General features: G+C 40.0%; 1 protein-coding gene across 4 annotated transcripts; it reads right to left on the bottom strand.

The window, feature by feature from the left end:
* Positions 1–2,779: 2,779 nt before the first annotated feature.
* On the bottom strand, positions 2,780–21,246 carry MS4A7 (membrane spanning 4-domains A7). 4 transcript variants are annotated; one of them, XM_070228759.1, is made up of 7 exons: positions 21,016–21,181; positions 16,250–16,409; positions 11,999–12,133; positions 11,319–11,375; positions 9,327–9,533; positions 6,576–6,677; positions 2,780–3,763 (listed from the first exon to the last, which is right to left on the bottom strand). In XM_070228759.1, the coding sequence occupies exons 2-7, from the start codon at positions 16,394–16,396 to the stop codon at positions 3,704–3,706; spliced, it is 708 nt and encodes a 235-aa protein (XP_070084860.1). In that variant the 5' UTR covers positions 16,397–16,409; positions 21,016–21,181; the 3' UTR covers positions 2,780–3,703. The 4 variants fall into 4 exon arrangements, with proteins under 4 accessions (XP_070084860.1, XP_070084861.1, XP_005598257.1 ...); XM_070228760.1 differs by having other exon boundaries at positions 21,065–21,160; XM_005598200.4 differs by lacking the exon at positions 2,780–3,763 and adding an exon at positions 4,266–5,791 and having other exon boundaries at positions 21,016–21,246.
* Positions 21,247–21,467: the final 221 nt, after the last annotated feature.

The following is a 21,467-nucleotide window of genomic DNA, read 5'->3' as shown; positions in this document are numbered from 1 at the left end:
GAGCTACAGAGAGGTTAAGTTGCCCAAGGTCACTTGCTAAGAGACAAGGGAAGGAGTCAAACTCCATTTGTCTGTCTCCAAAATCTGTGTTGTTTCTACTCAACCATGCTTCCATCCTCTTTTGAAAAGAGTTGCCCACTTTTCGTTGATGAATTGTCTCACTTGCTGTTTAACCATATTGCTTTGTATTATAACAATCAGTAGTTAAGAAGGTATAGCATCAGATGTAGCGGCCACTTTGACAAGGCATGTTGTATCTTTCAGAAAGACAAGTAAAACTAATTCTACTCAAGGCCTTCTTGGTTTAAACTATACTAATACAATTAAGACAACACAAAGTGCCTTTTGGAATTTTGCTTTCCACGCTCATCCTTTATATTCCTACATCTGTTATGAATTTAACTATTAAATCATAAAAGCAAATGGTTTCACAAAACCAAAAAAATACATGCAAATATATAGTATTTCCTGGTTTGTGGCAACCATGGGTGCCAAGGTTTCTCAACCTTGGCACTGTAGGTGTTTTAGGCCTGACGATTCTTGGCTGTAGGAAGTTGTTCCGTGCATTGTAGGATATCTGGCAACATCTCTGGCCTCTACTTATTAGATGCTAATAGCACATTCTCAGTTGTGACAAAAATTGTCTCCAGACACTGCCAAATGTCCCCGGTGTGGGGGGAGCAAAATCATTCCAAATTGAGAAGCACTGATATATAGAAATAATTGCTGTATCCTCTGTTAATTTTTCCCTGAGATAATGCCTCTTTGTTTTTCACATCGAAACTTCAGAGAAGGTATGTATTTCTCAGTACAACATTTGTCCGCCAATGTTTATTAGGGCAAATTTTAATTTGTGTACCTAAAGTGAAATCCAACATTTTAAACAAAACCAAGTGTGAGACAAGTCTATATTCAAATTCTAAGCCGAATTGATGAACCAGAGAAGTTTTGGAGAGCAGGCAGTGTCAGTAAAAGGGAAGCGTGCCCGGGTTGGTGCCCACAAACTGCAAACAAAGCATCTGTTTGTTACCAACCATTGTGATTATTTGTTGATGGAAGAATTAGAATATTTCAAGCCTTTTATAACCTAACGTTAATTTACTGCTCATATATACATATTTTACTGCCTTTTACTTACATTTTAGGAAATTGGATGGGAGTTTGGGTTAACTAATAGCATATAATTTTTTTTCTGTAAATTGATGCAATTGTCTTCATGCAGAATGCCTGATTTTTAGGGATGAATTACTAAATTACTTTTTACTAAACAGGAGAAGCTTATAATTCTGTCTACCTTGGTTATTTCAAACTGCATCTCCTTTATCATTTCAACTAGGTTATAGTTGGCCTGCCTCCGCCCTTTTCCCCTGCTTCTGACTTTCAAGCTTCTTAAAGATGGACCTTTTAATATTTCAATCTATGGACTCAGAAGGTGGGAAGAAGTCTTTCCATGTGGAGGAAAATGGCAGAATCCTTACGGGGCAACTACAAGCAGGGTGATAGTCTTTGGGTGGAAATGATATTCCCTCTTGCTTTCAACCAGCAGAAAAACACCCTTCCTTGAGTTTGACAAGTAACATTTAACACATAGCATGTGCCATTGCTGCCCTCAATAAAATGAGACATTAACTCCGTCATTAAATTCATCCTTCTTCATGTGCTATGGAATCACGCTTCCAATAGCCTTGGGAGGTAGGTTCTATTAGAATACCCATTTGAAAGATGAGGAAACTGGGGACCACAGTTACTGCTGATAAGCAGTGGAGCTAAGATTTGAACTTGGCTTTTCCTCTTCCATTTTCCATGCAACAATCCAGAGTATATTAGTTTTCCATTGCTATGTAACTACCACAAATTTCGTGGCTTAAAACAACACACATTTATTATCTTACAGTTTTTGTGAATCGGGAGTTGAGGCATGGCCTAGCTAGGTGGCCCTGCTGAAGGTCTCACGTGGCTGCATTGGTGTCAGCCAGGCTGTGTTTTTGTCTGGAGACTCGAGTGGGGAAAACTCACTTTGTAGCACACTCAGGTTGTTAGAATTAATTTCCTTTTGGTTGTATGACTAAGGGCTCTGGGTTTTGCTGGCTGGAGTTGAGAGGGCCCTGGGTTTTGCTGACCGTTAGGTCCTAGAGGACACCTTCAGTGCCTTGCTTCCTCAACATGGCTGCTTGTTTACTTCATCAAGCCAACAAGGAGAATCTTTCACCTGGGTTGGCTGAGATCAGAGGAAGAATTGGCAAGTTCGAGATAAAGATCTGAGTATGTGTGGCTCAGCCACGAATTTTGAGTTACATTTTTGGGGAAGCTGCATTTAAAAAAATATCAGGAACGAGAACTCACAGTCCTAGAATTGTGTGTTAAATATCTGTAATGTCTGCTTGGACTTGGTTAAAACCATTCACTCTTTTTCTTCCCATGAGTTTATTAGAACTTCTTGTTAGTGGTTCTTGCCATTCGTTTCCCAAAGTGAATGTGGGAAAAGAAGGAGTCAAGATTGACTCCAAAATTTCTGACTGAGTAGAAGCTGAGTAGGCTGTGCCATTTGTGAAAGATACCCAGGCTCGGGCCGGATGGGTGGGGGGAGCCGGAGGAAAGTTACAAATGAAAGACGCACTGTTTTTACCACAGCTTCCATCAGTTTGGAATATTCTTCCAGATAATCCTGAATACATTCCAGATAATCTTATATGAAATATTATTCCAGATAATGCTGAATAAATTCTCCAGATATTCTGAAGAACCTTTCTATTAATAGCAAACACAAGCAAGATATAGCTCCTGGATAAAATATAGTTTTATTTCATTCTTCGGCTTCTGGGACAAGGAGGAACCTCCAATGTACTCAATCTCCAGTTTAAAATATTAATACAGACATACACACAAGTTTGAAAACACACAAATAGAAGGTGGAAACCCCAGCAGGGAGTAGTAAGTGAGTGCCCTAATGTAGCTTACAGACTAGTAGGGGTAGACGTACAATTAACAAACAAATAAATAAAATATGTAGTATGTCAGATGGTAGTAAGTGCTATGGAGAAAAAATAAGCAAGTGAAGGGGAAAAAAGTCTCTAATTTTATGTAGGTTGGTGGGTGAAATTTCACTGAGGCTGAGAGATTTGAAGAAGGAGCTGAAAGAAGTGAGGAAGGGAGCAATGCAAATCATTGCAAGAAAAGCATTCCAGATGGAGGGACCTGCCAGTGTGAAATTCCCGAAGAAAGAATATGTCAAGTGACAGCAAAAGGCCACCGTGACTGGAGTAGAGAGAGCATGGGATAAAGTAGTCAAAGAGAAGATCAGAGAGGAAATGACAGTTCAGATCCTGTCAGGACACTTAAGGATGCTGGCTTTCATTTAAATGAAATGGAATGCGTTTGAACAGAGGAATGACATGATATGATTTTAGATTAAAATAAAACTCACTGTCTGTTATGTGGAGAACAGACTGAGTGGTGTGGGGGTTGGTCGCTCATTGCAATAATGCCAGTGGGAAATGATGAACCAGAGTACTTGTGAGATGGTGAGAAGGAATTAGACTGGGGGGCCCGCCCAGTGGCGCAGCGGTTAAGTTCCCATGTTCAGCTTCAGTGGCCTGGGTTTCACCAGTTCGGATCCTGGAAGCGGACATGACATGGCTTGTCAAGCCATGCTGTGGTAGGTGTCCCACGTATAAAGTAGAGGAGGATGGGCACAGACATTAGCTCAGGGCCGGTCTTCCTCAGCAGAAAGAGGAGGATTGGCAGCAGTCAGCTCAGGGCTAATCTTCCTCAAAAAAAAAGAAAAGAAGTAATTAGACTCGATATGTTTTGAAGTTAAACCTAGCAGGTTTTAATGATAGGTATGTGAAAGAAAGAGAAGAGTCAAGGATGTCTCTGAGGTTTTTGGGAGATAATTATTTTTCTTAAGTGTTTGACAGTTTTTTGGTGAGCAAGTTTGGCCCTGAGCCAACATCTGTTGCCAATCTTCCTCTTTTTTTTATATTTTTCTCCTCAAAGCCCCAGTACAAACTTGTATATCCTAGCTGTAAGCCATTCTAGTTCTTCTATGTGGGATGCCATCACAGCATGGCTTGATGAGTGGTGCATAGGCCCACGCCCAGGATCCGAACCGGGAAACCCCAGGCCGCTAAAGCAGAGTGAGCGAACTTAACCACTTGACCATGGGGCCAGCCCCTAAGGAAGATGATGTTTTAAAGGAATTTGACAATAGAGAAGAAGTGAAGGATGACTCAATAGTTAGACAGGCGTAAGAAATCAAAAATAGCTTTTTAAAAAACATTTTTATTCAATTATAGAAACAAGAGAACACAAGTAATGTATGCACAGCACCAGCATCCAGATCAAGCAAAGGAACATTTCCAGGAACCCATAGGCCCTCTGGGTCCCCTGCCAATTTCTATCCCAAAAGGTAACCACTATCGTGATTCTAACACTACATGTTAATTTTGCTTGCGTTTAAAGTTCGTTTTATATACATGGAATTATGCAGTATGTGCTTTTTTCTCATGACTTTTTCTTCCCCCTGTACATTATGTTTGTGGGATTTATTGATATGCCTGCGCGTAATTGCGGTTTGTCCAGTCACATTGTGGTACAGTACTCCATTGTCTGAATATCGCACAATTTTTATTTTGTCTCTTCCACTTTTTGTAGCCTTTTGGATAGTTTCCTTTTGAGGGCTGTTATGTGTATTACTTCTTTGACCATTTTTGTGTATGTCACTTGGAAAACGTACACATGCATTTCTGTTGCACATTCCCCTCTGGGATATGACCCAAAGCCTAGACCCAGGAAGCAATATTAAGAACCTCTTTATTGGGTTCATCATATTCTTTACTCCAACACAGTAATAAAATTGATATTATTTCCCTGTTTTCTGGTAAGGAAGATTGGCCCTCAGCTAACAACTGTTGCCAATATTCCTCTTTGTTTTCTCCCCAAAGCCCCAGTACATAGTTGTATATCATAGCTGTAAGTCCTTCTAGTTCTTCTTTGTGGGATGCCACCACAGCATGGCTTGCTGAGATGTGTGTAGGTCCGCACCCAGGATCCGAGCCATCAAACCCTGGACTGCCAAAGCGGAGCACGCGAACTTAACCACTACGCCACCTGGCCAGTATTATTTCTATATGTCTAATTTCTTATTTAATCTAGAACTTAGATTGTAAAGAGCATTGTGAATAATTATAATATTTGAATCAAGATAGTTAAGAATAAAGTCATTAAATGAGATAGAATATTAAGCCATATTCGATCGACAGAAATTCAATTCATTCAATTGACAGAAATGGAGCCATATATTTTCAAAGTGTTTTTAATTACAGTGTTTTTGCAATCTCTAATATCTAATATTTAAGCAATATGAGTGTGAAAATAATACAGAAACAGGGCCTGCATAGCCACATAGACTTAGCCAATTCACACTAGCACAAGAGTGCACATTTTCTCTTCTTACTTATGGATAGATGAATCACTTTCTTCTCAGTTTACCTAGAGAAGTTTATGAGGTTTATGGCCTTTTTGGAAGACTGACTAGTAAAATTTTACTGACCTGGGCTTTCGAGAAATTATTTTCAAGAGCAATAAAACTACTCAACAAAAGCTATTTTTTTAAGTTTCTTTCAGTGTCTAAAGTAGCTTAAATTTCAGGAAAATCTAATCACACTGCCATGAGCATTGGGTTTCTCCTCCTTTTTTCTCTAAGGCCAAGAGCTACTCATATCCATGACCTTGAAGAATTCTTTTTGACTTGTTGGATATTATCTTGTGACCACGGCAAGGAAAACGCACTCTAGAAAAGATAAAGTTTGTTAGTAGTTTTTTTTAACTCTGATTTAGGACGCTTTCGTTGCATATTTATAATATATCCCCCCCAAATGTTGTACAGTATTAGCTCTTCCAACTTTACCGTAATATATAATTGCATCAGTATTAGTTCAAACAAGTGCCATTCTCCAATCATGTCACCATTTTCTGATAAGATCATAGTTGCATCATAATTTATTCAATCCTTTAAAATTTTTTTTTTTAACTATGGCTTTTAGAGGAAAGGAAAATGTTTTAAAATTATAATGTCAAGACCTAAGAGGAACTAAGGAAGAATGCAGGAAAGCATGAACAGAACAGAGACATCCTAGTAAAACCTCATCACATGAGCAAGTGCACTGGACCATGGAGAATCTCGAGGGAGGCAGGTGACTATTCACCACAAGAGTGAGATGCAAGTTCTCATTCTCAGTCCATTAGTCTGTATCATTCATTCTCCATATAATTTTGTCGAAGCCTTAGTTCTTTCATAAAGGGTTGTGCCAGGTGATGTCTAAAGCCATCCAGCTTCTTATTAAACAATTCTGTAACTGGTTTGCTGCTCAGGCGGCACCAGCCAATCTCAGATGACCAGAGTGTCATCATGAAGGAGCCCATTAACTGAACTCTCTTCTCACTGCAAAAGTCGCCTTTCATGTGCACTTCATGACCACTAATTGACTCCTCTTTCTGCTACTGGTTAGACCTCGATCATCATACCTCAAATCTTGGGACCCAGCAGATATCATGTGACATGTCAGTGTACTCACCCCAGAGTTCTTGGAGTAGACCAGTTTCCACCAAAGGACAGAAGCATAGGCAGCGAGTAAGAGCTCTAGCACAGTGAAGGTGAGCATCACCACCAGCACACCCTGCAAACCAGGACAGGAATGATCAGTACCATAGGCTAGCTCCTGTGCCTGACTTAGAGGGGTCTGGGGGATGAAGGCTCTAGCAGTGGACAGAATAAGGGACACAGAAAATTGTTAATTCTCTTTGCTGCTTTCTCTTTTGGATCTCTTAACAGAAGGAAAATAGGTAGCAATGGGTCCATCTCAAAACCTTGATATCCCACATTTTGAGTTAAGAATAATCCTTCATTTATCTCTATTTCTTTTATTATTTTCTTTTTTCTTTGGTGCTTTTTATTGTCATGATGATTCTATGTGTGGATTTGTTTTTATTCATCCTTCAACTGTCTCAGTGCATTCCTTCAGACTGAAATTTCATGTCTTTTTTGAATTTGGAAAGATTTTCAGTTATTTCTCTTTGCATACGCCGTCTCTCCCATGCTGTCCTACTGGAACTCAAATTAGAGGTGTGTTGGAGTTTTTCACTTCACTATATCTTCTGTGCCTTTTAACTTCTCATTCATGTTTTCCAAATTTTTATCTTAGTGTGTTGTATTCTGTGTGATTTAATCAGAGCTAAATTTCGTTTCACTCTTTATTTCTTTGGGTATGTTGAATCTGCTATTTAACTGATGTGCTAAATTTTTAATTTCAAAGATTATAATTTTCATATCTAACCATACTGTTTAGTTCTTTCTCGATTCCACTTTTTCTTTTTTCTTGCTGTGATGTTCTTTCATTTTGGTTTCAATTCCTTTTTTATATCTTTAATCATTTAAAATGTTTTCATTATAGCCTTTTTCAAATTATTATAGAATCTCCAATTCTAGGGCAACTAACTGTCATGTTTGTTCCATTTGCTGCTGTTCCTTATTTTTTTTTTTCATGTTTTTCAAGATATTTTTGTTCTTAGATAATTTCAATGTGTGGGTGGCGGGGAGGGGAATCTTTGATACGTAGGAGACTCATAAACTGCGTTTATGGACATTTCCTTAGATGGTAGTTTTAGGTTTGATTCTGGTAGAATCTTAGAAGTTTCATGGATCCAGGAACAGATTTTAAGTTAACCCTTTTGAATTTGGATATCACACCTGCCCAAGGCTTGGTGAGATAATTTCATCCTAGAAACCTTTATGGCAGAGTTTCTTGAAGTTTCGTGGGATGTTGGGCAGAGTTTTCCTTGTTTTATTTTCATAAATAGGGTAAATATTCAGTCTCAGCTTCGAACATTTTTGCAGGGCACTCAGGGTGAGCTCGCTGCTTCCTGTGGGCCTAAAGAACCTCAAATCCCATCATGGGCATTAACATTGCATGATCCCAGCCTCTAATACCTGTATTCCTATCCAGCCCTCCCTGATTTTCTGGTCTCAGTTCTTGTTTGGTTATCTGATCTTGGGGTGCTTCTTAGTTTCTGGAACCTAAGATGTCCTTCTTTCTTGATTTTTCCTTCCTTCCACCCTCTCTTCCTTCCTTCTTCCAACCTGAGATATATATTTTGAATTTTTTTAATTTGTTACTTTTGCCCAGGTTATCTTTGTGTTAATAAAGAAAGAGTGGACCTTTGGGGTCCACTTAGTCTGCTATGTTGCAACTTCTCTGATGTTGCAAGCAGTTCCCTTTGGCTCGAGTTATCTGAGAACGGGAGGGAGTTTGATGTGTTGAGATTAGTTTTCATTACATTAAACTCCCAATATCCTAGCGGGGAGGATGCCTCTCCCACTCTCATTGCTTTCCCGGACATCTGCCCTACACCGGGGTCATAGTGACTCCACGGCTTCCTCATGCTGATTTCTAACCAGATGGGTCTCTGTGCTCTTTCACTTCCTCCATCTCTTGGATCAAAGAGGTTACTTTTGATAATCTCTGGGTCACATGGGCAGACTCATAGAAGGCCATGAGTCCAGAAACTTGCCAATGTTCTCTGAGATTCATGAATCAGATTGAGACAAGGGAAAAGAGATATTGCCTTTGTCTCCCAGGCTCCTACTAGGAGGAGTCCCAAAGGAAGAAACCTTTCTCCTTAAAGGGCCAAAGTTTATGGTTTTAAAACTATGAGCTTATAGAGAGGATTGACTAAGCCAGGAATGTCACCATCAACAGATAGTGACCAATGAGTTTGGGGGAAATCTAGCAAGAAAATGCTGCCCAGAGATGACATTTCTGCTAGGAGTGGAATCCATTGGTGGCCATCTCCTATCTCCCTCTCACTGCCTGCAAGCACTGCTGGGCCAAAGTAGAATAATTGTGTGTTTGGGCTTAAGGTTCAAGTTCTGTGCCGACCTTAGTGTAGGATACGTTAATCTCAATCAAATAAAATTCACATAAAGGGGGATATTTCCTGCCTGCATTGAGGAAAAAATATGCCTGCTCAACAGAGGGGGAACTTTGAAAGTTCAACCTATTAAAAATGGAATATTTATTATTTAAGAGAGACTGCTGAAGGGATAGACTACCCACAGCCTTTCTTGATCTCCTTTTTTGACTTTGCACAGCATATCTCCCATATTGTGCAGTCTGCCGACAGGCCTCTTGCAACCATAATTGGTTTTTTTCTGTCTGTCTCTGGGCATTCAGACCAACAGGGCTAGAGACTGCTGAGAAAGCAGAGATTATGCAAAAGGGAGACACCGAGACTTCACATGACAGGATATTCAATCTGAAACTACTTACTATTAGGCTGACGCCAGCCAGGAAACAGTCCTTGACTTCATATGACGAATAATAGTACCTCGAATAAGGCAATGAAGATAGATATTCCTTTCCTGATTCACACTGTTGAGACGCAGTCCTCAGGGCTACCAGGCTGTCAGCGAGGAGGAGGAGGCCTGCTCCAGCGGCCACAGAGCTCACTGCACTGGAGGTCAAGCTGCTCATGGCCTGGAAGAGAAATTCCGCATTGAGATCTCATCAGAGAAGCAGCATGGGACGCTGTTATCCCTCAGTCCATGGGTCTCTTTCTCTAATATCCGTATTTCTTGGGGGCACAGGCTGTGTTTTATTCATCTCTGTATCCCTCCTCACTATCTAGTTTATCGCCTGATGTAATTAGTCAATGTTTGTTGAATGAGAGAATGCATGAAGAATGCCTCCTTGGGGATAAGGGTTCTGGCTTCCTGACTCTCTGCAGCGCTGAAGACACAGATGGTACTGCTTAGGTCCCTGCCAGCAGCTCCCTTGACTTCCTCAACAGCCTTAGAATCATTCTGCTGCTTTAAGGACTTCTAGAATATGGCCTGTGGTTCCTCCTGGGACGATCAATCTATGGCTTCTCGTTCCATAAAGAAGTAGCTTCAGAGAAAAGGCAGAAGCAAACTGGAGAAGTTGGAACATCTACCTGGAGGTGGACCAGGCCTACAAGAACCACATTCACGACACTCTCTGCTGGGTCATAGTCTACACTTTGGGGTAAAAGGCTCTCACAGGATTTGATTTCTCTGCAAAGACACTGATGGAACAGACTCTGTGCCAGGTTCCCGGCGAATGCTCTTTTCTGTTTGAAATCACTGTTGGATACTGTGTGTTGGAGAGGATGATTTCCCTGCCCTCTTCTTCTTTGGCCCAGTAGCTATATGGCTTCAAGTGCTGAGTCCCTGAAGGAAAAGCAGACTGAACAGGCAGTGCCTTTGCCCAGAGCTACCACATGGGCAATGGAGCCCACACATTGTCTTATGTCCCGTATGTGGAGTCCACCTCATGTCAGGTCATCCCAAGTACACTTTTCCCTTTCAGTGTATTCAGGGCAGTTGGGAAGCCACCTCTGAGATTCACATGTTTATCTTCCACATTTGGTAAGTGAGAAACTAAAGCCCAGACAAGGAAGGAACTTTTTCAAGCACACAGATGGGTCAACGAGAGTGCTGGGACAGGAATACACATTTCCTGATTCAAAGTCCGGAACTCTGACCCCATCCAATGCTATGAACTCTTTAAAACCCTGTCCACTGGTTCTGGGGTTTAGACTCCAGCTTCAAGTGTCAGGAGCATATACTGGCCTTGTATACCATCTTATGTGCCCTCACTCATGGCTAACCAGACTGTGTATCTTCCGGTGTCAGGATGTGGCTTTTCCCTAAGTCATCTTTGTGGGTGTGTGGCCGGGGAGAGGGAAAGGTTGCTATGGAGAGGATCAAAGGCCTCAGCTGCTTTTCTCACCCACTCCTTACCTTTGTCAGGAAAGCGCCTACAATCCGATAATTCCTTGTTTTAGAGGGGTTGGAGGACATAGCCACAGGATCTAAGCCCACACACTTCTGCCTCTGACCCTGTCATTTAGGGAAATTGACTCATTATGAGGCAGGTTTTTCTAGAAAAAGGATCTCTAGGCTCTAGCTGGGATGGTCATCTGCCCTATTCAGGGCCAAGATAGCAAGTTATAAAGAGTCCATGGTGTATTTAAAACTTTCTACTGTTTAAACAATTAAGGCAAACCTCCCAAATTGGAATATGGTCCAGGAGCACCATTTTGTGGGGGAAAGAGCACCCGTCTAGAAGTCTAGGAATTTGGGTTCTACTCCTGGTTCTGCCAGGAGAGAACTTGGGCTCCCTCACCTGCTCTGAGCCTTATTGCCCTAAACTGTCAAATGGTGATTTTTGAACTAGAAGAATTAGCTGTGATGTTCCTTTTATTCCAACCACCTGAGATTTAACGGTTCTCATACTTACAAACGCCTTAGCTGATTTTTTCCCAGAGATAATTGAGAGGAATCCAGTAACAGCAAACTGCTCAGAAAAGAGAGAAATGATCACTTCAGTTGTCTTGTGGAAATATGGTCACCATGTTACTGTCAATCACTCAATCACTGTGTAATGTGGAACTTTTAGAGATATAACACTGTAGGAATGGTGTGGATCCATATTGATAGTGAGGCCTGATTTTCACCTCCAGGATGCTTACATTAACTTTGAAGACTAGGCAGATGCACAGAGGGTGAAATGAACTTTTCATTCAGTACCTGATGAATGGATTATTTTAAACTAGAGGGAGTCCAATGGCCTCATCAAAGCCCCAAAGAAGGATGTGAAAAATCTTCCACTTTTCCAGAGGTATGCTGTCGGGCCAGGTAAGAAATGCTGTCCTGGTATGCGCACTGTATTACCTTCCCCTCTTGTCTCCTGCCCCAACTGGTCATGCCCTGAGATGCTCACACAGGAGGATGGATTAAGCCCCTCTGCTGTTCTTCCTAAACTGGAGAGACATGAAGTGGGATGATACAGAGAGGAAGTTTGGGGCCTTGGCTTTCTTCTCCTATCTTCCTGCCTCTTGGAACTGAGTCACGCCATGACTTAGCACCCAGTTAGCATTTATAAAGCATATCCCCTCTTGGTGACCCCACTCTACTCACACACAGAGCTCCTCCAAAGGGGTACCCGGACATTAAAATGGTGGAAACTGCTGGGTTGAAGTTAGAAGAGTAGGGAGCAGAAATCAAAATGGCCCCCAAACTTGAAATCGTCACGGAACACAGGATATGGATAGTCTACAAGAGACAAGAAGGAAAATTCTAGAACACACTTTAAACAGATGAAAGTTATGTACATTATGAATTATAAAGAGTCTAAAAATATTATAATTTTTCGTATTAAGGAGTAAAAAAAGTGTTCAGGAAGCCAATAGATATTGTCTGAGAGAAAGTCATGTATATCTAACCTCTTTTCTTTTCAGATAAGTTTATTCAACTAGCAAATCAGGGAGTGATAATATACGCATTTTAACTTTATTTTGAGAAAGATATTTGACAAATTTTTTTGGTTCTAGAAGAAGATGGAGAATATTTTTCTGGACAGTAGTCTAATTAGATGGATATAGAAAGTACACTTATCAAGGGAGTATTAAACAAAACCTCAATTTCAATTGAAACAAAATAGAACAGGAAGCCTTCTGTGCTATAATTCATCTTATTATATTCATCATTGGATTTTAATAATAATAATAAATTTAATGACACCAATGACAATAGCAATAGCCTACATTCTTTGAACACTTTTTACGTTCTGGCTATTAATCTCATTATTTGCTGATGAGAAACATGAGGACCCAGGAGTTAAAATAATTTGTACAAACCCATACAAATGACCAACTGGAAGAACTAGGATTTCAGCCCTCTTACTAGAGCCCACACTATTACTCACTGTTTCAAATGCATATGAAAGATTATGCAAACATAGGAGAAATAACTTAAAATCAAGAAAATTCAACATTCCTACAATTAATATTTATTGAATGTTGATTGTATGCCAGGCATCAGGGGAATAAAGCAAATGAAAATTGCTGTCACCGGACATGTATTATGTCCTTTGCAGATAAGTTCCTTGGAAAGTAGAATGAGCTAAGAGTGGAGTAGTAGACAATGAGGCCTGAGAAATAGTAGGGGCACGGTGCAAACTATGTAGGGCTTTGCAGGCTATTTTACCAACTTTGCCTTTCATTCTGAGTAAAAAGGGAAGCCCAGTGGATAATTTTGATCAAAGCAATTACATGATGCAATGTATATTTTCAAAAGATCATTCTATCTGCTTTGCTGAGAATAGATTTTAAGGAAACAGAGCAAGGAGATAAATAGGGAGAGTAGTATAATAATTCACATGTGAGATGATATTGACTTGAAAGAAGACGATAGTAGAAGTAATGAGAAGTAGTTGGATTCTAGATGTATATGAAGATTAAACGTATAGGATTTGCTGACAGTTTGAATAAGGATTACAAAAGAGAGCAATGAAGCTTACCTCCAAGGGTTTTGGCTTGAGCATCGAAATGATGGAATTAACATTGATCTGAGATAGTGAGTACTGTATGAGGAGCAGGTTTGGGGATGAAGACAAGGATTTCAATCTGGCACAGGTTAAGGGAGAGGTGTCTAGTAGATATCCAAGTGAACATGTACATAAGCTGTTGGATATTTGAGTCTTAAGTTTGGAGGAGAGATCCAGGCAAGGGATACAGTCTTTTCTATAAGTGAAGACAACGTTTAAAGCCATATTACTGAATGAGGTCACCATTGTGGAAGATATAGAAAGAGAATGAAATCAAGGACAGAACTATGAGGACTCTAAATGTAGGATCAGAGAAATAAATAGAAACAGTAAAGGAACATAAAAGGAGCAGCCAAGAAGGAAGGAGAAAAACCAGAGTAATATGATGTCCACGAGCGAAGTGAATAAAATGTTTCAAGTAGGAGAGAGTGGCCAATTGCACCAAACACTTCAATTAGCTCAAAAAAATTAACAATGGAGTCTTGGAAATTGAGTTAGTAATGTGGAAGAAAGGGGACAAATGCCACTGCATATGACTCAAGAGAAAATATCATTCAAGAGTAATGGGAGACGTTGACTTCCTACCCTTTAGAGGAACGTGGCTGGGGAGGCAAGTAGTGAATGGGGCATTAGCTGGAGGGTGTGTGAAGTTAAAAGTTTTTGTTTTTGCTTTTATGTTTTCAAGATGGGAGAATTTTCAGTAAGATTCTGGGCTGATGAAATTGATAAAGAATAATTATGCAGGGAAAATTACTGGAACAAGTGATAAGGGATTGGATCTGTTGCACCAAGGGAGAGTTTTCATTAGTTAGAAGATGGACATTTTATTCTTAGCAATGGGGAGGGGAGAAAGAAATACAACTACAGAGGTGGGTAATTGTAGAAATGTACCACATTGCGGACATCCTTTCCAAATTGTCTCAATTTTCTTAGGATTATAGAAAGCAAGGTAATCAAAAGAAAAGGAAGAAGCATTAGAAGTTTGAGGAGAAAGAACATATGAAATAGTTTTCTGGGATAATGGGAAAGTGAATGGATGAAAGAAATATCATGTACTTTTTATGCAGCTTTTACAGTCCATTGGTTAGAATTAAACCAACGTCACAGTTTTTGAGAGTATGCTGTAAGGAGATGAGGACAAGTCTGTTGGGGGTGTTCACAAGAGAGTGAACTATGGGATCTTTGTGAACTAAGGAAGTGAGTGTAAGAGGAAGTAAGGCTCTGTGAAAAAGGTGTATTATCAATCATTCGCAGTGAGGTTAAAGAAAGAGTCAACGTTGAGTCAGAGGGAGTGATCTGGAAAGATTAGAGTTGGTGATTGGAGAATGGATTGCTTGAAATGTAGATAATGCAGGGTTACTTCTATTAGTATTCATAAGGTTGTGTGTACAACTACAGGAATGTTTGTCTATGGAAGGATGGACAAGACACTTGGGGAGAAGAGGTCAAGGAAATGAGAGGTCGTAATAGTGGAAGGATCATAAACATGAATATTAAACTAGCCAAGGCTTATGGTAGAAGCTCTACTGGAGGGAGTGATAGTGATTGAGAAGTCAATATCTTGGTGGGAAAAAGGTGAAGGACCCGGGAGAGTGAAGGAAGTGGGAATGCACTGAAATTTGTCTTTGTTTCTCCAATTTGTGACTATCTACAATTACTTGAGGTAATTATTCTTTTCCAGTGTTCAAAGTATAAATAACATTTCAAAAATATCTTTTTTGGGTAGAAGATTAAATTAGGATTTCTTAAATCATAAATAAAAAGGGCAATTATATCATTTTTTAAAAAAAGGTGGGTGTGAATTACCTAGTAGGATGACATGAGATTCTAAAGTACGAGTATTTTTTGGCATATTTATTTTTTATTTTGAGGAAGATTAGCCCTGAGCTAACATCCACCGCCAATCCTCCTCTTTTTGTTGAGGAAGACTGGCCTTGAGCTAACATCTGTGCCCATCTTCCTCTACTTTATATGTGGGACGCCTGCCACAGCATGGCTTGCCAAGTGATGTGTAGATCCACACTTGGGATCCAAACAAGTGAACTCTGGGCCGCTGAAGTAGAATGTGCAAACTTAACCACTGCACCACGGGGCCGGCCCCAAAGTAGGAATTTTTAGGGATGAGAGGAAAAGATTGATCTAGAATGTCCACGGGAAGCAAAGAAGATAATCACTTCACTTTCACGCCCAGAAGTGGGGGTTGCAATGGAAACAGTGCCCTTGGGAGCTAGATTTCTGTTTGTACAATAAGGAGGGGTTTGAGAAAAAAATGGGGGCATAAAGAGGATTATGTTAACTGACCCTGAATTCTAGAGGGCACACCTGAGCAAGGTCTCCAAAGTTAAGAATAAGTAGGAGTTGGATGTTAGAAGGGGATATTCAGAACCATGTGGGAATTAAAGTCCTAGATAAGAAAGATGATGACCGAGGATGCTTGGATGTCTTACAGTTACTCAGGTCAACAGGGAGAAAATGTATAGTGAGATTAGTCCAGATTGTCTCATCTCAAATGTTTAAGAGATGAGCTCAAAATAAGAAGATCTAATTTAATCATATACAGTAAAATCATATGGTTAAATCCCAAATCTCTACTTTATTAAAGACAAATTACAAGAGACTTTATCGTGTAGATTTCAGGTGGGAAAGACCTAGAGGTTTTAGTTAGTGTACAGAAAGGCCTGAGGAAGATATAGTCTTCCCATGAAGCCCCATTTCATGTCCCAGTTAGCCTGGAGTCAGACAGAAAAGAACTGAACTATCCTCCCAGATCCACTGTAGATCTGTAGTCTGGATACATTGACCATGTTTTGCCCAGTATTCCCTTTATAATGAGATGGACTTACTCCAAGAACTGTGGCTTCTTTTTCCAGACCATTATGCAGGTTATCTTCTTTTTGGTAGGTGTGTTCAAGTTTCTCTTTTTCGGGGCTAATGATGCCCTTTGGAGTGAAGAAGTCAAAGCCTCCCTTGGTCTTAGGTTCTGACAGCATGATGCTCACGATTCTGGAAAAGGCAGAGAGCTCAGTTAGGACTCAAGGTTTGACTTAAAGGTATGAAACTCCCAGGGACTAAACTTTGCAGGAACTTAAGATTTTTCTCCACTGTCCAAGGTGGGACCCGTCCTTTAGGAACAAAACTATATGTGAGGAGCAGTGGAAGAGTTGGAAAGCCAGCATGCTTGATACAGTCCATCCATTGTAGACAGAAAGCATGTCACTGGGAGAAAGCTATAAACGTTTTAAGGAGTCCCACATTTGAGAGGCCAACAATTCACATAGAACTTGCTTTGCAGCCTTGAGTGTATCCAACTCACTCTCCCACCAGCAGACTTGACTTCCAGTTGTTTGCCTTCCTTGCCCCTGCTTCACCTGTGGCACATTCCCACACCACATCTCCCAGTGTTGTACTTTTATGCTATACCTGTTCTGCTCATTCTTCCATCATAGTCTTATTTTCTTTCCATAAAGATGTTGATTAATCCTGTTCCACATCCCTTTCCAGTATAGGGTTTGTCCCACCTAGAATGACCCCCATGCCTATGTTAGCTTAATAATTGTTAATATGAACATTTATTTAACTCCTGATGAATTCCAGACTCTAGGCAACAGTAGCTCTAATCCTTACAATGACTTGGATGTTATTAAATCACTTTATATCTTAGAAACTCAGGACGAATAAGTTCAAGTGATTTTCCTTAAGTGAAATAGTCACACAAAGCACTTAGCCTGGCATATGGAAAGGTTTAATACATGGCAACAAATACAATTATGAGTAGCCTGTATTTGCATAATGAGAAGGTGTCTGAACCAAGTCGATCTGGCTCAGAAGCTTGTGATATTTTTATCAATACCACATCAATCCTCCTTATCTTCCCCTTTCTTCCTTCCTGTCATTGGTAGTTCCAATACAGACTCGAGGAGCAGGTTGTCTGCTGTCTAACAGCTCAGCAGCATTGTTAGGCCTCTGTGGTGTCAGCAACAGAGTTCAACCCCTGGGATGCTCCCCAGATACGTTCTCAGCACAACATTCTCCCTCTTGAATGCCATAGTTTGGATAAAATCTTGTAATAATCTGATGGTGCCACAGTTCTGTTCGCTGACGCTTCAACTCAACGTCTTAATGTTTTAGGAATGGTTTCAGGCTTTCTCAGTGTGTAACATATAAAGACTGAGCCTGGCATCCACAGTCTCATTACAGGTGGGGGAGAATGGGAAAGAGCACTGGGCTAGAAGTCTGATGCCTCAGCGTCCAGTTTCACACCTGAGTGTGTGTCTTGGAGTTCAGTCCTATACTCATATTCTATACTGACCAATTATTACTAAACTCACCATGGACAAGTTATTCTAGCCACTTCATAGGTTTGTGAGGAAGGTTAGATGAGATTATGCAGTAATGAGCTCAACATAGAGCAGGGCATGTGATAAACTCTGAATACATATTGGTTATATCTAAAACTCACTGGAATTCCATCTCTGATATTTATTAGCTGGCCACAGGCAGGTTATTTCCTCTCATTCATCCTCAGTTTAATTACCTATAACATAGGAACAATAATGCTATCATGAAGGATGCTTGTGAGGATTTGAATGAGATGGTGTACATGAGTGCCTTTTGTCATACCTCTGTGATCTTTATCAGGTGTTCCATAACACTCAATAAGAGGTTAGTGACCTCTACCCCATTTCTACTTCTATGCCTTGGTCAAGTTTCTCATGCTCTCTGGACACCAAATACCTTATTTGAAGAGTTATTAAAAAGAAAAGTCTCCTTGTCTAAGGTGCTCATTTTCATTTTGGGGGACTTTGGAATCCGGGCAGAAGTATGGATGATTTGCATGAAGAAGGATGGGAATCGTGCTGACACTGAATCTTTGCAGTAGAGCTGGGGTAAAGATGCCATGGATGGTTCCAGGCCCCTTCTACTAAGCATTCCAGCACATCTTTAGAGCTAGAGAAGTAGAAAAAGCATCAGGTTTGAGCAGATTCTAACTTTCAAAATCAAATAATAGTTTCCAATAAAATGATAATTGCTAACATTTATTGAGCACCCACTATGAGTCTGGCACTTTACTAAGAGCTTTGTGCAGAGTCTCATTTAGTCTACACAACAGCTCTCAGAGATAGGTTTGATTATTACTTGAATTCTGCAGGTAGGAAAGATAAGGCTTAGCGGGGTTAAATAGTTTGCACAAGATTGTATATCTAGCATGTAGTGGAGGCAAGATTTGAACCAGGCAGCCTAATGCTGGAGCTTTTCTATATCCCCTGCAGATTTGAGCATGCCCATTTAGCTACATATGATCCTCAGCCCCTGTGACCTTTCTCCCTTATAGCTGAAATTCATCATGTCCATATTTACCCACAGGAATATTCCTGACCTTAGGGAATGTGCTTGATGGTCTCTCCAGAAATCTTCCCATATTCTGATAACTTGGCTTCTGCCTTGCTCCTTATGGCTTAATAGCCCAAATACATGAAATAGACCCCTTCTTTCTAGTGTCAATAACCAGTCTTTCAAGGTTCGTCCATATTGTCACATATTGCAAGATTTCATTTTTTTTTTTTAAGGCTGGCCTTGGGAACATTGTGCTAAGTGAAATAAGCCGGTCACAGAAGGACAAATACTGTGTGATTCAACTTACGTAAAGCATCTAAAATAGTCACACTCATAGAAGCAAAGACTAGAATAGTAGTTGCCAGGATCTGGGGGAGGAGGAAATGGGGAGTTGCTGTACAAGACGTATACAATTTCAGTTATGCAAGATAAATAAGTTCTAGAGATCTGTGCTACTTTGTGCTTATAGATAACAATACTGTATTGTATGCTTAAAAATCCGTTAAGAGGATAAATCTCATGTTCAGCGTTCTTACCACAATAAAAAAAAATAAAAAATAAAATTGGAAAGAAAGAAAGAAAAAGATTGATGTCCAACCTAAGGATTAAAAGAAAGTCTCTGTAGTTCTTGATTCATTTCTGTATTTTTCAGTTCTCATGCCCAAGAACTACAGGATAAGCTTGACTCTAAGCCCGGAGCTAGGACCTAGAAGCCTAGTTGGTACCCTCTAGCTCACCACACTCTCAGATACCATGTACATTTATTTTCTTATATTATTTTTTAATTGTTTTGTTTAAAAGAGTGCATAACATGGCAAATACAATAAAAAGGGAGTAAGATTTAAAGAAAAAAACAAAAAAGTAGCTTAAATCTCAACTACCATGAAATAACTACTGTTTCATACATATCCTTCACATTCTCCTTTTTCTCCTCTCTCATTTTGTCTCTCTTCTCTTTCTTCACGTATGTTTACACACATTCTTAATTCTACATAAACAGGGTCACTCTGTCCACACCATTTATAAATCTTTTTTTTTTTGGCATTCAACATCATTCTGTGGACATATTTGACACTAATAAATATAGATAATGAAAATCCTAAATCTAAAAGGCAAATGATAAATTCTGACACATGCCACCACAGGGATGAATCTGGAAGACAATATGCTAAATGAAACATGCCAGTCACAGGACAAATAGTGTATGATTGTACTCCTGTGAGGCACCCAGAGTGTACAAATTCATAGAGCAAAAAGTAGAATGATGGTTTCCAGGGTCTGAGAGGAGAAGGGAATGTGGAGTTATTGTTTAATGGGCATGGAGTTTCAGTTTGGGAAGATGAAACATTCTGGAGTTCAGCTGTGGTGACGGTTGCACAAGAATGTGAATGCACTAATGTTACTGAACTGGATACTTGAAAACGGTTAAAATGCTAGATTTTGTGTTATGTGTATTTTACCACAATAAAAAAAGCCAAATCATGTATTCAGATGAATAGGTATTTCAAGATTCATTTAATCAGCCACATATTTGTGGCTATTTAGGTTGTTTCTATGTTTTTACCATTATAAACAATGCTATTGTGAACATCTTAGCACCTTTGTGGGGCCTCACCTATTCAATTGTCTCCTTAGAGTAACATTTAGAAGTGGATTCACTTAGTTTAAGGCTATCCTTAAATTTTGACACATATTGCTACTTTTTAGGAGGAATTCTATAAAACCAAGATTCTTTATGGCTTCACAAGACGTCTCCAGACTGAGCCCATAATCTCCAATCTCCAATATCTGAGAGAAATGTTTGGTCCTTCTACATTCACCAAGTGGAGACAAACTTGGGGTGGCCTGCAACTTTTCAAGACAGTTTTAAAATCCCCACTTTGGAAACGAATCATAGCTTGGAGGATAACTGCTCTAGACACAGCAATTTTCTTTATTACAGAATTAGAATAGAACAATGGGGCCCTAATACAGGATTTGATCTAATTGTACAGTATTTGTTGAGAGCATATTCTGTGCAAGACTCAGGAACATACCAGGAAATGCAGAGGATTGTAGGAAATCATCACCTCAAATCTTGAAAGAAACCTAAGGATCATCTCACCCAATTCTCTCATTCGGAAAGTAAGTAAACTGAGGCCCAGAGAGGGGAATTGACTCACCAATTCATGCAAGTGGCTAGCAGCAGAGACAAGACAAGAATCTGATTCCTGACTGTCTGTTCAAAAGACAGTAATCTCCCCCCAAGATTCATGATCCAAACCAAGATGCCTACCTGTTCTTGCAGCCCAGTCCTGTGTGTTGTGGCTGGTGGGCCAGCTTACCTCTGAGGCGCTCCCGCCCAGAGCTGCCTACTGGCTGTTCCTGTGGGACCGATCTTGCTGCTCTGCTCTCCAACCTCTGAGACTTCCTGTCCCTTTCTTGAGTGGTATTTTATGATTACATAAGATATGAGTTTTACTGCACTTACAGTACCCCTGCTTCCTCTTTCTAAATTTTAAAGTCTGGACAATGTCACGAAATAGATGCAACACATGAGAAAGAGCTTGTGAAGACTAGTGAGTTGCACAGTCCCAGTTAAAATTCATTTCCCCCATTCCTGTAGGTAAGTCAACTAGTACCTCTCCTATTAGTAGAGTTTTCTCATCTACTAAATGAGGATGGGTAATAATAATTCCACAATAAGGCTGTTGGGAGAATTAAAGAGAAAGGCTGTAAAGAGCTTAC

The sequence above is a fragment of the Equus caballus genome, chromosome 12 (assembly GCF_041296265.1).
Source record: "Equus caballus isolate H_3958 breed thoroughbred chromosome 12, TB-T2T, whole genome shotgun sequence".
NCBI classification, from domain to species: Eukaryota; Metazoa; Chordata; class Mammalia; order Perissodactyla; family Equidae; genus Equus; species Equus caballus.
Note: the sequence above shows the minus strand (reverse complement) of the source record. Positions and strands in the feature narration are given on the sequence as shown.

Bases quoted from the DNA above. Each gene is read 5' to 3' on its own strand.
- MS4A7 (XM_005598200.4), bottom strand. From the start codon at position 16,396: ATGCTGTCAGAACCTAAGACCAAGGGAGGCTTTGACTTCTTCACTCCA. The intron at 12,134-16,249 runs GTAAGTCCATCT...TGTCTCTTGTAG, and splicing joins AAGAAGCCACAGTTCTTGGA to ACTATCCATATCCTGTGTTC. The intron at 11,376-11,998 runs GTGAGTAGAGTG...TTTTCTGAGCAG, and splicing joins CCTTTGGAGGAGCTCTGTGT to TTTGCTGTTACTGGATTCCT.